Source organism: Talaromyces atroroseus, assembly GCF_001907595.1.
Source record: "Talaromyces atroroseus strain IBT 11181 chromosome Unknown scaffold_0, whole genome shotgun sequence".
NCBI classification, from domain to species: Eukaryota; Fungi; Ascomycota; class Eurotiomycetes; order Eurotiales; family Trichocomaceae; genus Talaromyces; species Talaromyces atroroseus.
Genome location: NW_017971432.1, coordinates 1,607,171 through 1,621,557, shown reverse-complemented (window position 1 = coordinate 1,621,557; position 14,387 = coordinate 1,607,171). Strand labels below are relative to the sequence as shown.

The 14,387-nt window shown below is 51.5% G+C and overlaps 7 protein-coding genes across 7 annotated transcripts, besides 2 other annotated features; 4 read left to right on the top strand and 3 right to left on the bottom strand.

Moving 5' to 3' along the window:
* Window positions 1-391: 391 nt before the first annotated feature.
* Window positions 392-469: a repeat region (Identified by RepeatMasker using a combination of RepBase library and repeat library created with RepeatScout).
* A 65-nt stretch (window positions 470-534) lies between these two features.
* UA08_00576 (hypothetical protein) lies at window positions 535-1,668 on the top strand (the record flags this gene model as incomplete). The annotated part of the gene is made up of 1 exon (XM_020260397.1): window positions 535-1,668. The coding sequence occupies one exon, from the start codon at window positions 535-537 to the stop codon at window positions 1,666-1,668; it is 1,134 nt and encodes a 377-aa protein (XP_020124204.1).
* A 460-nt stretch (window positions 1,669-2,128) lies between these two features.
* On the top strand, window positions 2,129-2,909 carry UA08_00575 (hypothetical protein; the record flags this gene model as incomplete). The annotated part of the gene is made up of 2 exons (XM_020260396.1): window positions 2,129-2,160; window positions 2,234-2,909. The coding sequence occupies 2 exons, from the start codon at window positions 2,129-2,131 to the stop codon at window positions 2,907-2,909; spliced, it is 708 nt and encodes a 235-aa protein (XP_020124201.1).
* Window positions 2,910-3,119: 210 nt separating this feature from the next.
* Window positions 3,120-4,353, bottom strand: UA08_00574 (hypothetical protein; the record flags this gene model as incomplete). Its single annotated transcript, XM_020260395.1, has 3 exons — window positions 3,120-3,250; window positions 3,306-4,154; window positions 4,266-4,353. 3 exons carry the CDS (start codon window positions 4,351-4,353, stop codon window positions 3,120-3,122), a joined length of 1,068 nt encoding a protein of 355 aa, XP_020124202.1.
* Window positions 3,151-3,241: a repeat region (Identified by RepeatMasker using a combination of RepBase library and repeat library created with RepeatScout).
* A 660-nt stretch (window positions 4,354-5,013) lies between the features above and the next one.
* Window positions 5,014-6,130, bottom strand: UA08_00573 (Nitrogen metabolite repression protein nmrA; the record flags this gene model as incomplete). The annotated part of the gene is made up of 2 exons (XM_020260394.1): window positions 5,014-5,428; window positions 5,487-6,130. 2 exons carry the CDS (start codon window positions 6,128-6,130, stop codon window positions 5,014-5,016), a joined length of 1,059 nt encoding a protein of 352 aa, XP_020124199.1.
* A 1,954-nt stretch (window positions 6,131-8,084) lies between these two features.
* Window positions 8,085-9,942, bottom strand: UA08_00572 (hypothetical protein; the record flags this gene model as incomplete). Its single annotated transcript, XM_020260393.1, has 4 exons — window positions 8,085-8,435; window positions 8,499-8,866; window positions 8,931-9,501; window positions 9,559-9,942. The coding sequence occupies 4 exons, from the start codon at window positions 9,940-9,942 to the stop codon at window positions 8,085-8,087; spliced, it is 1,674 nt and encodes a 557-aa protein (XP_020124200.1).
* Window positions 9,943-10,996: 1,054 nt separating this feature from the next.
* UA08_00571 (hypothetical protein) lies at window positions 10,997-12,550 on the top strand (the record flags this gene model as incomplete). The annotated part of the gene is made up of 2 exons (XM_020260392.1): window positions 10,997-11,171; window positions 11,229-12,550. 2 exons carry the CDS (start codon window positions 10,997-10,999, stop codon window positions 12,548-12,550), a joined length of 1,497 nt encoding a protein of 498 aa, XP_020124197.1.
* A 518-nt stretch (window positions 12,551-13,068) lies between these two features.
* UA08_00570 (putative voltage-gated potassium channel subunit beta) lies at window positions 13,069-14,258 on the top strand (the record flags this gene model as incomplete). Its single annotated transcript, XM_020260391.1, has 3 exons — window positions 13,069-13,180; window positions 13,248-13,402; window positions 13,470-14,258. The coding sequence occupies 3 exons, from the start codon at window positions 13,069-13,071 to the stop codon at window positions 14,256-14,258; spliced, it is 1,056 nt and encodes a 351-aa protein (XP_020124198.1).
* Between the last annotated feature and the right edge of the window lie 129 nt (window positions 14,259-14,387).

Sequence of the window (14,387 nt, the reverse complement as noted above, 5' to 3'; positions counted from 1 at the left end):
GCACACCTGTTTGGGTGCATGTTTTGCCGTTAATTCCGAGGATGAATACGATGCAAAGGCATTTTTTGGCCCCCACCGCGCTGTAACCTGTAACATGGCTAGGACCCTGTGATTTGGCTGGCGAGCGATGTCACATTTTGCTGGTGATTTGCTGGTGCTGCGAGCCCTGATTCGCGAGTTGCATGGCTTAGTGTTTTCTAGAAGCCCGCTCGCGGCCCCATCCCCAGACGGCGTAATCCGAGTAACCAACTTCCTTGCAACTTGCCATCACAGGCTATCACTATCAGCATTGAACTAGTTGGTCAACTTAGGCCCAGCCTCTGCTTAGTGAGCTGCCTAGTCATGCACCCTTAAGCCAGACGGACCCCACAAGATGGTGCCCACGCCACATACCGCCATCTCTTCATATCACCATCACGACGACGACGACCACCACCACCACCACCACCACCACCACCACCACCACGACGTCGACCCGCCGAGGAGGGCATCGCAGACAGCAAACAGCCAGCGAGAAATGCTGGTCGAGCCGCCATGTCGATTGATAGACCGCACATCTTCGGCGGCGTGCCCGACGTGCTCTTCCTGATCCTGAGCATGGGCGAGGCGTCGACCATCCCAGTGCTGTGTCGCCTGAACAAGGCCACTTTCGAGACCATCAAGTCCCACGAGGCCTTTCTCTGCACCTCGTTTCTGCGTCTTCATGAGATCAGCCCGCCGCTGGACAAGATCCTGACCATGGACCCGATCACGGGCCAGCGCAGCCCGCTCAGCTTCATCAACCTGCAGAAGTTCATGTATCGCCGCGAGACCGCGCTGCGACTGGCCTCACGCGTTGCGCGCTCCGGCTGGGGCGCCTGGTGGGCCATAAAGGGCGCCGGGGAGATGGACGCCGAAGCCGAGATGTTTCGCCAGCGCGTCGAACGAGGCCTGTATGTCATGTTCCACATGTCGGATATCGCCCGCGACATTGAGCGCGTCAAGCTACGCCCATGCACGCTTGCCGTGGGCTCCTACCGCCTTCTCCTGCTGAGCTGGCTGCCCTGCATAGGATTCGAGAGATCCGCCGCCAATCGCAGCCCATGGTGGTTCCCTCGGCACATGTCGCACGTCCACGTCGTGCTGCTGCGGAAGACGCAGCAGCGAGAAGTCGGCAAACGGCGATGGCGCTTCCGGCAGATGCTCGATCTGGAGCGACGCGTGGATTTCCACATTGCCTTGCAGATGCTGCGGCAGTTTCTCGAGACTATCATCTTTGCCCATAGTCCCGATGACGACGCCAGCATCAACAGCTTAAACGAGGACGTGGACGTGACAAACTGGTTTCTTCTGCGGCAGAGCGCGCACTCACTCGCTCGCATTTTCCTTGAGTTGCCCGATGGGAATTGCTGTAGCATTGAAGAGCGCGCGCGGAAGGGCGAGGAGGGAGGAGGAGGAGGAGGAGGAAGAAGAAGAGAACCTCCGGTATGCAATTATTCTGAAGCGCTCAAGGAATACTGGGATGCGCGCAACGGAGACTCAACTGTCGACTGCAAGCAGTGCGAGGCTTGGTTGAGGAGTTCGAGTACACAAAGCATTCTCAACGATTTCTTCGGACTACATGCCTTTGACCTGGGCAAGCAGTGGGTTCGTCAGATGCGAGGAGAGGGCGATCTATTCGATGGATGACTTTGTTCTTTGTTTTTGTTTTTTTTTGGGTTATTTGCTTTTTTTTTTTCTCTCTTCTTCTTTTCTCCCTCTTGCCGATGATACCACTTTCTGCGATGCTACGAAGCATGGAACTGGCGTTTTCTTGGTCTACTTGAGCATAGATCTGTTGGCATATAATATCTATATAGACAGGAACAGGATATGAAGTACCAACTTGTTCAACTTGTTAAGTAGGCTGTTTGCCCGTAGATCTATTAGTGACATAGTTTGATGTGACTTTGTGGTGTTTGTTGGCTTAGCGGCGGCGACCAATCACCTCCGCCGTTCTCATCATCATCATCGTTGTTGACCTTCCAGCCAACCAGCCACACCATCTCTTGTCATTCAGCCAGCGTCGTTCGATTATACCAGCATTCTTCTACACATATACTCGTTCTTGTACTCTCCTTCACACCCCGCTACAAATAACATATCAAGCATGGCGGAAGATCCTTTCCTCCAGGTCCAATCGTAAGCTCACCACCATTCATCACGGCAACCGCACAACTCCAACAAGCAAAATCAACTAACTGCAAGCTTCTAGAGAAGTCATAAACACTCTACAAACCATCCGTCCTCTCTATTCGTCCTTCCTCCGCATCCGCTCGCTCACAACCTCAGCGTCCAATCCGGAACTCCAGCAATCCCGCGCCGAGCTCGAGTCGACGCTCGAAGACCTCCGCGCCGACCTCGCCGATCTGACCGAGTCGGTGCGCGCGGTCGAACTCGATCCTTACCGCTACGGATTAGAGCTCGATGAAGTGGAGCGCAGACGCAAGTTTGTGGAAGATGTAGGGAAGGAGGTGGATGAGATGGCCCGGGAGATGAGGAAACAGGAAACAATGCCGACAACAACAAAAGGGAAAAAGGGGACCAGTGCTGCACTGCCTAATCCCTCGGAATTCGACGCCCTGTCCCCGGATGCAGACGAGCATGATGACGATTACTATGCGACGTATGAGCAGCAACGACAGGTGGACATGATGGCTGCGCAGGACGAGCAGTTGGACGGGGTATTTCGCACGGTTGGCAATCTACGACAGCAAGCGGATACTATGGGCCGCGAATTGGAGGATCAGGCTGTGTTGCTTGACGATGTTGAGAATCTAGCGGATACAGTTGGCGGGAAACTGACAAATGGAATGAAGAGGATCAGGACTATTGTGAGGAAGAATGAAGGTACGTCTATTTTTTTTTCTTTTCTCTTCTTCCTTGCCTAAATCGACCGGGATACGAATTCAAATAAACGTGCGATACAAATTGTTTTCAAAACTAACAAAGCAAATGGTATATAATAGACACGTATTCGACCTGCTGTATCGGAATACTAATCATCATCCTCGTCCTCCTGTTCATCCTATTACTTGTGCTGTGAAATATACAAAAAACCATAACTTTTCAAGTCACCGGAATCTATGGGAAGAAATTAATCAGGTCTTGACCTTCTTGGCTGGACGATCCTCGCCGTCTTCCTCGTCCTCGTCCTCGTCGTCTTCGAGATCGTCGAGTTCTTCATTATCCATCTCGTCGTCGAAATCATCACCAACGTCGTATGATTGGACTGCAAATCTTTGATCAGCATGGTTTATTCAAAAGCAGCATGGAAGTGAACATACCGTAATACTTGAGAGCATTGGGCCAGAGGTCCTCAGCCAAAGCGACGGCAATATCATCACCATCAGTGAACACTTCAACATTTGCAAGACTAGCCTCATCCTCGTCCTCGTTTTCATCGTCATCGTCATCAACCTTCTCCCCCTTTTCAATCTTCTGCCAGCGCTCGAGCTCCTCCTTGGCAGCTTCAGCGGACTGCTCAGCAGTGACATTGTTACCGCGGTATCCGAACCACGCGAAAAAACTAACACCGGAAAGCGGGCTCTCATCATCAGCATCCTCCTCTTCCTCATCGCCAACCAGGCGATTAGTCTCATCCTCGACCTCGTCGAGCTTGTTCTCCAGCTTCTCATACTCCGGCAACTGGGTACGATCAACAGACTTGTTCTTCTGCTCGGCCTCGTACAAATCGCACGCGGCATCCAGCAACCCCTTGGTCAAATCCTGGTCTTTCTTCCAGTTGATGCGCACTGGCGTCGAGACGTATCCTTCCCAAACATGGCGTTTACCCTTGGCGCTCTTGGTGACTTTGGTGCGGTAGTAGAACTCCTTCATAAGCTGCGCGTTGGTGAAGTACGGGTTATCGTCGCCCGTGACAAAATCGAATGTGAAGCGCACGCTGCGTGGATCGCCGCCGTTGCCGTTCTCATCTACATCGAAGCGCTCGACGGTCAGGTTCTTGAGGCACTGGCCGATGACGGCGGTGTCAGAGGGGAGCACATGCTCATCGATTTCTTCAGGTGCGCTGGAGAAGACGCGCGGCCAGAAATCGGCTTCCTGCAGCTCTTTGGAGGCAACGAGGGCATTTCGCTTGGCGTAGAGAGGGCGCAGGACAGGGATTTGTTTGCGCACTGTTTTTCGATAGAAATAGAATTGTCAATAGAATTAGCAATGCAAATTAATCAATATTTAACAAATAGGAAAACTATAAATTGTAGACACAACAAAAGGTCAAAACGCACACTGCTCAATCTTAGCACGCACGAATTCCTGCTCCAGCTGAGCAATCTTGCGCCCAGCTTCCTTGGGGACTTCTTCGTCGGCGGACATTTTTGGTGGTTGAATGTCAGGGGGTGATGGAAGTATGACTTTGTAGATCAGAATGGATGGAAATGAAAAATGTTTTATTAGTAGGAAGAGGAGAAGCAAGGGAAAAAAAAAAAAAAAAAAGGGAAAGCTTACAGGGTTTACTCCGGGCAAGAGCTCTGATTAGATGACGGCATGCTCCACACCGCCGATTAGGGCCAGAGCTAACTACAAGCAGATGACTATAAAGAAAAAGATTGCCGTATTCAATTGAGGGTTTGTTGAAGGTTGATTCAAGGAATTCAAGTTTATCGCAACGCTGTCAGTAGTAATGCCAAATCAGACCACCACCACCCAGACACAAAATTAGATTAGTCGTTAGAAACGTGGAAAGTTGAGTAAGAAAAAAATGAAATCAGATAAAATGACTTTTGTCTCTGTCAAACCTCACAAAGAAAATCAGAGAGAGAAGGGGAATAATCCAACAGTACGCCGTAAGCTCAATTCGACGACGATTTGTCAGTCGTTCATGATTTAAAAAAAATGTCAAAGATCGTGGTGACACCCAGCCAGCCGATATGCAAGTCATGAGAGAAGGGGGGGGAATGAGAAAAGAGACGCCGGCAATGAATTGAAAAGAGATGGCAAAGAAAAAAAGTCGAGATTAAAAGCAAGAAGGAAAGATCACAACATCCATTGTAAACCATTCGCTTCTTCCTCGACTGGAAAGACTTCCCGCGCGTATTCTTCCATGTCACGCCAGCCCTGCCACAGCTTCCTCGCTTCGTCCGTCACACGTTGTGACACCACGCCGCCGGGTCCTTGCATCATGCCGGCACCTGCGCCTTTGCCTCCTGCGGGCCCGAGGCCTTTTGGGGACCCTGCGGCTGGGGTATTGAACTCCGGCTGTGGGAAATAGGGCGCCTCCAGTTCTCCGAACAGCTTCTCGAGTCCTTCGAGTTGTTCACGATATCCGTCGGGAATTCGGACTTTGATTTCGATCTTGGGTGTCTGCCGGTAGATGCACCGCCGGCCCAACGCACGTCCAAAGGCCGCGCAGACCTGTATCGGAGACAGGGTCTCGAAAGTGAGGGCAATGCTGTAGGATATTAGTAACATGGAGTAGGCAAGTGAGTGTATACGTGAACAAGACTAACCGATGACCGTTCCATCTCTTTGGGCCGTCCTTGAAGATCTGGATCAACGCTGGTCCGACATCGTGCTCGGCATCGAGCCAGGGCAATGGCACGTCTGGATTGAAAGGAGCCGCCCACTCAAAACTACCGTCTGGCTGCAACTCCATCTGGAACAGCGGATACGGCAAACTGGTGAAATTATTGTTGTAGATTCCGGCGTAGACAAAAGTAGCTGGAATACCGATCTGGCGGACGTAGTTCTCGACGGTGAATTTGCACGCCCACATGGGCAGGCCGGGCCAGGGGCCATGCACGGAATGGTCTGGCATGCTGCTGTAGATGTAGTGCTGGATTGAGCCGGCGCGCTTTGCGGCGTCGGCCAGCGCGCGACCCATGGCGATCTCATCGCCGGCTTGCGACACGGTGTTGATGAAGGCGAGCTGGGCGCCCCTGAAGACCTCGTCCATCAGGGACGGGTTATTGTTCAGGTCGCCCTTGATGAGCGTGACATTGGGCAGGCCTTGCAGCTCTTCTGCAATGACTCCTTTCAGCGTGTGGGTGTGCGCGCGAACACGGTACCCAAGAGCTGAGGCCACGCGAATGAGGGACGCAGCTTGACGCCCTGTGGCGTTCACCACCGCAATGGTTTTGAGCGGTTGTGTCATTCGCGAATCGTCAATTGCTGGGCTGTGGTGGGAAGGAGAGAAAGAGGGAGAGAGGAAGGGAGGGCGCTGCACGTGACGGCGATGGCCAAGCTGAACTCCCCGTCCACTCCAGCTGGTTCACACGCAAATTATAGCTAGTTATGCTCCAGGCAGGATGACTATGTTGATAGATTAGATAGAGAGTAGATAGTGATAGCGATAGCGATAGCGATAGATAGAAGTAGGAGGCAGGTAGCAGAGAAACACAGGCAGGCAGGAATACGGGACTTTTGATGAGAAGACGGCCACGCGAGAGAGATGATGCGATAATATAGGCACCGGCAGTCAGTCTTCGCGACGGCGGAAGCGGATGGTGCAATGCGCAAATTGGCGGCGAGGATCAAATAAGCGCACAAGATCGGGCGAGCATCTGCCGTGAGGAGTGGAGAACGGATCCCTATGCTGTGGAATATGACAACGACTTGCATGCATCGAGATGCGAGGTCTTCGTTCTGCGCTATCTCGCTCGTCTTCCTCCTCTCCTTCTTGCTAATAATCTCACAATAATAATAATAATGATCTGCTGTATGAGGGAATTTTCTGTGGTACCGGCGGAGCAGTGCCGAACCAGTGGATATTCGAGGGTAATAGGGTTCGAGTGACAGTCCACCGCGTCTAGGCTAGCAAAAAAAGAAAAGGAAAAAAAAAAAAGAAAAAAGAAAAAAAAAATTCCCCAGTCGCATACGTATGTAAGTATGTATGCTATGCTATGCTATGTTATGCTATCTCTAGCGGCTACCAGCCTGTCTGTCCGGGGAACTCTGGGCCTCATTCTATGGAAATTACATACAAGCTTCTTCTCCCGGAAAAGGTCTCGCCAACACAGGGGGAAAAAATTATTAAGATGAATAATGAAAACCACGACTCAGCGAATGAACGCCCCTGCCACGTCTGGTTTCCAGGAAAGAGTTTCCCATTCGAGTAAACCACCAAGGTGGTTGTTGGGAATACTGACTAGGCAGGCAGTCGAATCAGAGCATGCCGAAGCACAACGAACGCAATCCGACGCTGTGAATATGGCGTCTCTCTTTTTTTTTTTCCTTTACGTAACCAGGTACAGGAAGTGGGCATCCTCCACTTTAATTATCATGTTGTGCTGAACGGTGAGTGAGCGAGTGTGCACGCCGCTGTGAGCAACGAACGGATCGTAATATATATAATAGTATTAACACGCAAAGAGGTGACACTGTGGTAGCCTCGGGTATAGCTGTCAACTTCACAACAACGAGAAGAAAGCTAGGAACAAGATTTTCTTCCCCATAAGCAGGGGGGCCCACCAATGATCCCCGTATATTTATAACCACGTAGTCGACTATTTCACACAATTTCACACACTTGTCTGGCGTATCAACAGATCGCGGGGTAACACGGACGGCTTTACCTGACGTAGAGCTCGCTTACGTGCGGCGAGTCATATAGAATTAGGACAAGTCTCTGCTTGGAGAGGCCCGAGGCTCGAGGCTTCGTGTGTTGGCCAGGCGGGGGAGAAACAGACGGAGATAGATGGGTTGCATTGGGCACAGCCAGGTTGGTGTTTGTTTGTTGTTCATGAAATGGTGATCGATGTGTAGATAGTAGTATATGACAGGATGCATATAGAAGAGTTTGTGGCTGTACGGTAACGAGAATACACGCGATAATACCGCCGCACAAGAGCGCAGAGCCGAGGCCGGCTACCGTGCCGGTAATTACGTACTCGGCAATACGCCCCGCAGCCAGCCCGGCATGTGGCGCTTTGATTGGCCGCAAGAGCAGCGCCGCGGAAATGCTGAAGACAAGTCACCTGATCGGCTAGCTGGGAAAGGCAGGCAAACTATCATTGGGCGCACGTGCTTGCGTGCGCCGTATAGCGAGCAAATTATCAGCCGCTGTGATGGCACGCTGCACCGTCGCTACTGATACTGTTGTAACTATATCAAGCCGGAGCCGACCCCGCTATGGCTTGCATCTTGTTGTTACCCCCATCGCCGTCGAAACTTGATTGTGATTGAATCTCGACCTCGTGCCGCTCCTTCAAACTCCCCGTTCCCACGCCCGCCAGCGCCCATACCCCCGGCCGTCGTCGTGCCTGTGTCTCTGCCAGCGCCCTCTCGTCCGCGTGCAGATGGGCGCCGGATTTGCGGAGGAGCTTGACATGATCAGCGAGGCCGTCGTTGGCTGCTAGGAACAGTGGCGTTCGACCTGCGCGATTCCGGAGATGCACTGACGCGCCCTGTAGAAGAAAATAGCGGAGAATTTCGAGCGACGGCGAATGTGACGCAATGTGCTATGGGCATTTCACCATCATCATTAGCATGTATATATTTTCAGTACAGGGAGGAGGACATACCACCGGCGTGTTGCCTGCGTAATCGCTGTCGTTAAGCACCTGATTGTTCTCCCCCTTCATCAAATCTTGCACCTTCTCGAGATCTCCTTGCGCTATTGCGTACCCGAGTGCCGTAAGCGTCGTAGTTCGCGCCGAGAGACCGTCGCCATCTGGATGCCGGAAGACAGCCTGCGAGTGTGACGTGAGCTCTCCGCGTATCGAGTTGGCCATGTCACGCGCAACGGATGCCGATGTCGAGTCTGGCAATGCCAACAGATACGCGAGTTTCGTAAGCGCAGCTTCAGTCGTCATGTCTTGTCCTGCCACTACGCCCGCTCGAAAGAGCGTCATCCCAGGCGCATATACGGGGCTCACATGACCCGTGAGGCCTGTTGATGTGAGCGGAGAAGAAGAAGGAAGGAAGGAGAGAAAGAAAGAAAGCGAATAACCTACACTGTGTGATGTTTATGATGACAATCCCCCGTTGAATGGCGCTCGCCAGCACCTTCGTCATGGCATCATCTCGCCCCCCGGGAGCATTGCCAGCCCCAAACGTTTCCAAGACAAGCCCGCGCAACCCCTCCAATTGCAGAACCGCATCCACCATCTCCGGCTTGATACCGGGGAATATGCGAAGACATGCGACGTGGCTCGTATCCAAGTTGGTGCGGATACTAAAATTTTCTAAGCTTGTGGGCCGGCGGACGAGGTCCCAGTTGACATGCGTCTGCATGGACGTGGTCACAGCGAGTGGCGGCGCATTGGGGGAATCAAAAGCTGCAAAGTCACTGGCTGCAACCTTGGTTGCTCGGTTGCCCCGGAAGAGCTTGTAGTTGAAGTAGAGACACACTTCGGGAATCATGAAATGCCCAGCTACCACCAGACTTCCCAGAAGATTGTCAGATGCATCATTCTGCAGCTCGGACATGGGTGCCTGCGACCCTGTAAGAATCACGGGCTTTCCGAGATTCTGAAGCATGAAGCTCAGCGCAGAGCACGTATACGCCAAGCTGTCAGTTCCATGCTGCCATTCAATTAGCCCCTCAATCTAACAAGACGATAACAAACAAAGGAAACGTACAAGGATAACAAAAGCATCGAATAAAGTATAATTATTGTAGATCGTCTGGGCGATTTCCGCCCATCCCTTGGAATCAATCGAGCTACTGTCAAGGAGTTCCTCAAACTCAAAGACAGTGTACCGGACCTGGCGCTCGTATAAACTGGGCGGTGTTCGCAGACTCGAACATTTCTTGCGTTCACCCGCAGAATTCACAACCACATCCAGGAACACCTGCGGCTGCGAGCCGTCGTTGAAGATGGGTATTTTGGCGAGACAGGTCTGTTGAAAGTGGCGTGCTGGCACGAAGCCCGAGGGAGATCGCTGCATACAGATCGTTCCACCGGTCATGATAATGAGGACCTGAGACTCCGGAACGGAGCTGGGCAGTTGGTGTGCGTCCATGGCTTCAGTTGTTCCGACTAGTAAAGATGTGAAATATGCCCAACTCTGCTCCTCATCTCAATGCGAAGATTTGGCCTGCCGCGAGTCGCTCACCAACTGGTCCTGCTGGGCGTGATGGAGGACGTAAAAGTTGCACTTGTGCAATATTAAATTCAACGGTGGAGACGGCAATCGCTGCATTTGATTGGCTCGATGCGGCCGGCCAATGAGAGGCGTTACAACTATGCTACTATCTACATATGTGTGCAGTAAGTTATGTCCATCACGAGAATAAGATGTACTGTGATATCTATATATCTATTCTCGTGCAGCTTAGTTCCGACGGGCTCAATCTACGTCTCTCCACGAACCCCCTGGACCATGCTTACGTACCTAGGCAGCATGCTCGCGCATTCCTCTGCCGCGGCCAACCGGTCACAGCACCGCATCAGCTCTGATCCTCGTCTCGATTTGGCCTGCAGCAAGAGCCTCTCAGCCACTAACTGACGGATTGATTGGCTGGCATAAGCAGAAAGCATGCATGACTAAGCATGGCTGCCAAGGACAGTGTGCATTCCATTGCCGCCTCCTTCGCTCCTTCCTCCTTCCTCCCTCCTCCTTCCCTCCCGGATCTCTTGTGCATTTCTAGAACTCTTTTTCTTTTTCCCTTGCTCAGTCCTCGTCGCTCGTTACTCTTCATATTCTCTAGCCCATTCACTCACTGCCTGGCTTGATCCCACTCGTTCCTGCTGGTCAGCAGCGCCTGTCACTCATTACATCCTTGGCCTATATCGTTGTTTCCTCTGTTCGAGGACCGATTCCGTGATACCTTATTCGGCCACGCTCTACGTCAAGGAGACTGGGCGAGAGCATTCATCGCTTAATAGACTATTCCACTGGTTGAATCTTGTGAAATCTTGTCCACATCGAAACAGCTGGATTCTGTTCATATCTGATCTCACCATCATATCGACCGCATTTATTGTTCCATTTTTCAAACAGCTAACCAGACTGGGGCTGGTCATTATATCAACAAACACATAGTGTCTATACGTCAAACTCGGAGTCACGGGCAATGGGATTCCCTACGAACCTGCTTCTGGCCAATCTGGTCATGTTGGCCGGCTTCGCTCATTCCTTTAATTTCTGGCGTCTGCCGTGCAGAAACCGCATTGCTGCAGCTCGTATAGATCCTATTATGGCGCCTGGCGAGACCTGTGACCATATGCATACGATATTTGGCTCCGGAGGTCTGCATCCACCTCTTTAACAACTCAGCATGGGTTTTATATCTGACTGTGTCACAGGCTTCTCTGACAACGTCACCCAAGATGACCTCTTAGATGCCAATTGCACTTCGTGTGCTGTGACGCAAGATAAGTCTGCGTACTGGACTCCGCCATTGATGTTTGTATATTCCAACGGATCTACGACCATGGTCAACCAGGACGGAGGGATGTTAGCATATTACTTTGTATACGGAGAAGACCCGCAGCCTTTCCCTGAAAGCTTTCGCATGATGGCCGGTGACCAGTTTTTGCGAAACTTTACAGGCCCCGTTCCAGATCCGCCCACTTCTGAATGGACTGATGCAGACAAGACTCAATTTTCCCTGTCTCAGAAGGCTATTGGGTTTAATTGTCTGCACTATAATACTACCAACGAGGACTCCCTCTACCGCCACACAATGCCTGAAAAGGATTTTCTTGACGAAAATTGCTGGGACGGTCTGCGTATTGAGCTCATGTTTCCATCTTGCTGGAATGGAGTGGACGTTGATAGCCCAGATCACAAATCTCACATGGCGTATCCGGACCTAGTCAAGGATGGAAAGTGCCCTGAAGGATTCAACACTCGGCTTGTGAGCCTTTTCTACGAAACTAAGTACGACACCCAGGATTTCAGAGGCGTAGAAGGCCAATTCGTTCTTTCCACTGGCGACCCTACGGGTTGCGGATACCACGGCGACTTTATCCAAGGATGGGAACCGGATTTTCTCCAAGAAGCAATGAACGGATGTACAAATCCCTCAGGGGAGGTGTCGGATTGCCCTCTATTTACTGACAATGCTGATGCATCCACGTGCCAGATTGCCCTCCCAGAGGCTTTGGTGGACGAAAACCCTTTCTTCAACCTGCATGGCTTACTAGGCGATGTGCCCATCCAAAGTGGTCCCGAGCAAGCGACACCGTACGGTTTCTTATTGCCAGCTCCCACGAGCCCAGGTCTACCTGTACCCGCAGGAGGCATCATTGGTTCACTTGGCGATGTAGTGTCTGGAGTCGTTACTGGGCTAGCGGCTCCGGTACCATCAGAGGCCCCATCTGACGGTCGTATTCAGGCCGCCCAGGTACCGTCGACGACGTGCGCTTCCAAACAAGCACTGCCAACTGGTGTTTCGAGAGATGCTGACGATTGTGAGGTTGTCATAGTGCGCGAGACGGCCGTTGTTGAAGTTGGCAACGACGGTGTTCCTATAACAACTCTTGCGCCGGTTGGCAGCACTACCACAAGCACCAAGATCGTCGCCATGCCAATGAACAACCTGAAGCGTGAGCAGTTTTCGACACCTGGTGAGATGTCGTCTCTTCGCCGCATGCATAATCGGCACCTGCATAACCGTCATTGAAGGCCGCTTAAGTCCTAGATATATGTCAATTAAGAGTTTGTTGAATCAAAAGCAATACACTATTTCCTAAAGAACAAATAATCCGTTATCGGTGCACGTTGCATGGGCATCTCGGGGACCTAAATTGGAAAATGGCGTGTCCCTGATTAATAATGACGAGACGGGAAGATTCATGAATCACCTTCTATTCCTGCATGCCCCGCTGTAACATCCAAGACGGCTGATAGGCGATAGGCTATAGCAAGCTCAGAAAAGCTACATAACAGATAGGTCACCGGGGGCTTCACCGATTATTCTTGCTTGGTTGAGATTAATCCATTCCTTCGTAAGTGGAGCTGTGAGGGAGTTAGGACCTTGTAAACCCTTTGGCGTGCGGGGATAAGAGATACCACTATCTCCTTCCTGAAGAGGTATAAATTGGCAATGATTCCACTTTGCGGACAAGGATTTCTTGACTTTGCAGTAAAACACACCAACGAGAGGGGCAGAAGTTTGAACAAAAAAAACCCCCCATGAAAATGGCTGAGAATCTCCCACCAATGGAATACCGCCACCTGGGTAACAGTGGCTTGCTGGTTTCGGTGATATCTCTCGGAGGATGGCTTACTTATGGTGGACATGTTGAAGATGGTATTTTCTGCCCCTCTACCACTTGAATTATCTTTTCGAGAGAGTGGATTGGGCTAACAAACAGCAGAGAAAACGTTCTCCTGTATGAAAGCCGCGTACGATGCCGGTATCAATTTCTTCGATACAGCGGAGGGATATGCCGGTGGACAGTCGGAGGTCGTGATGGGTAAGGCAATTAAGAAATTCGGATGGAAGCAACAGGATCTTGTTATTTCCACCAAGGTAGGAGCACTCTGAGCACTACGTTGCATTTGGCTCGATTTTCCTAACCAGATGTATATATATATAGATTTATTTCGGACAAGCCAATGGCAAAGACCCAGAGAATGCTCTCAATAACAGGGGTCTGTCACGCAAACACATCATCGAGGGATTAGATCTCTCGCTCAAGCGTCTTGACTTGCCTTATGTGGATATTGTCTACGCCCACCGGCCTGACAGGACTACCCCCATGCACGAAATCGTGCGGGGCTTCAACCACGTCATTGACCAAGGCAAGGCAATCTACTGGGGCACATCCGAATGGAGCGCGTCCGAGATCGCCGACGCCTGGCGCTGGGCTGACAAGTTGGGACTAATCGGCCCTGTGGTCGAACAGCCACAGTACAACCTGTTGGTTCGCGAGCGCGTGGAGAAAGAATACCGCTGGCTCTACGCTGAGCATGGCACTGGTCTGACCGTGTTTTCGCCTCTTAAAGGCGGTGTCTTGACAGGGAAATACAACGATGTCGAAGCGCCGCCAGCAGGTTCCCGGCTGAAGGAAGGGGACGGTAAATTGGCATATGTTACCCAACTATCAAAGACATGGGGCGACGAGTCGTGGAAGAAGAATCTGGCTGTCGTAGCAAGCCTAAAGCCCATCGCGGAAGAGCTCAATGCCACTGTGGCTCAATTGGCGCTTGCTTGGGCACTCAAGAACCCGAACGTCTCTTCGTTGATTACTGGGGCGTCGAGACCGGAGCAAGTCTACGAGAATGTCAAGGCGATTGAGGTCGTGAAGAAGCTGACGCCGGAGATTATGGAGAAGATTGAAAAGGCTGCGCAGACCGCACCGGCGGTAGAGCCGCTACGTGCTTAGTTTACATATCGACTAAAACAATTGTTGCGAATTCTACCACTATGCCAGAAAGGGCTGTCTTCGCTGTTTTTGCGGGTTTTTTGCAGGACGAGGCCCCACTTTTTGTTCCCTCAAGCGCGATAATTCTGC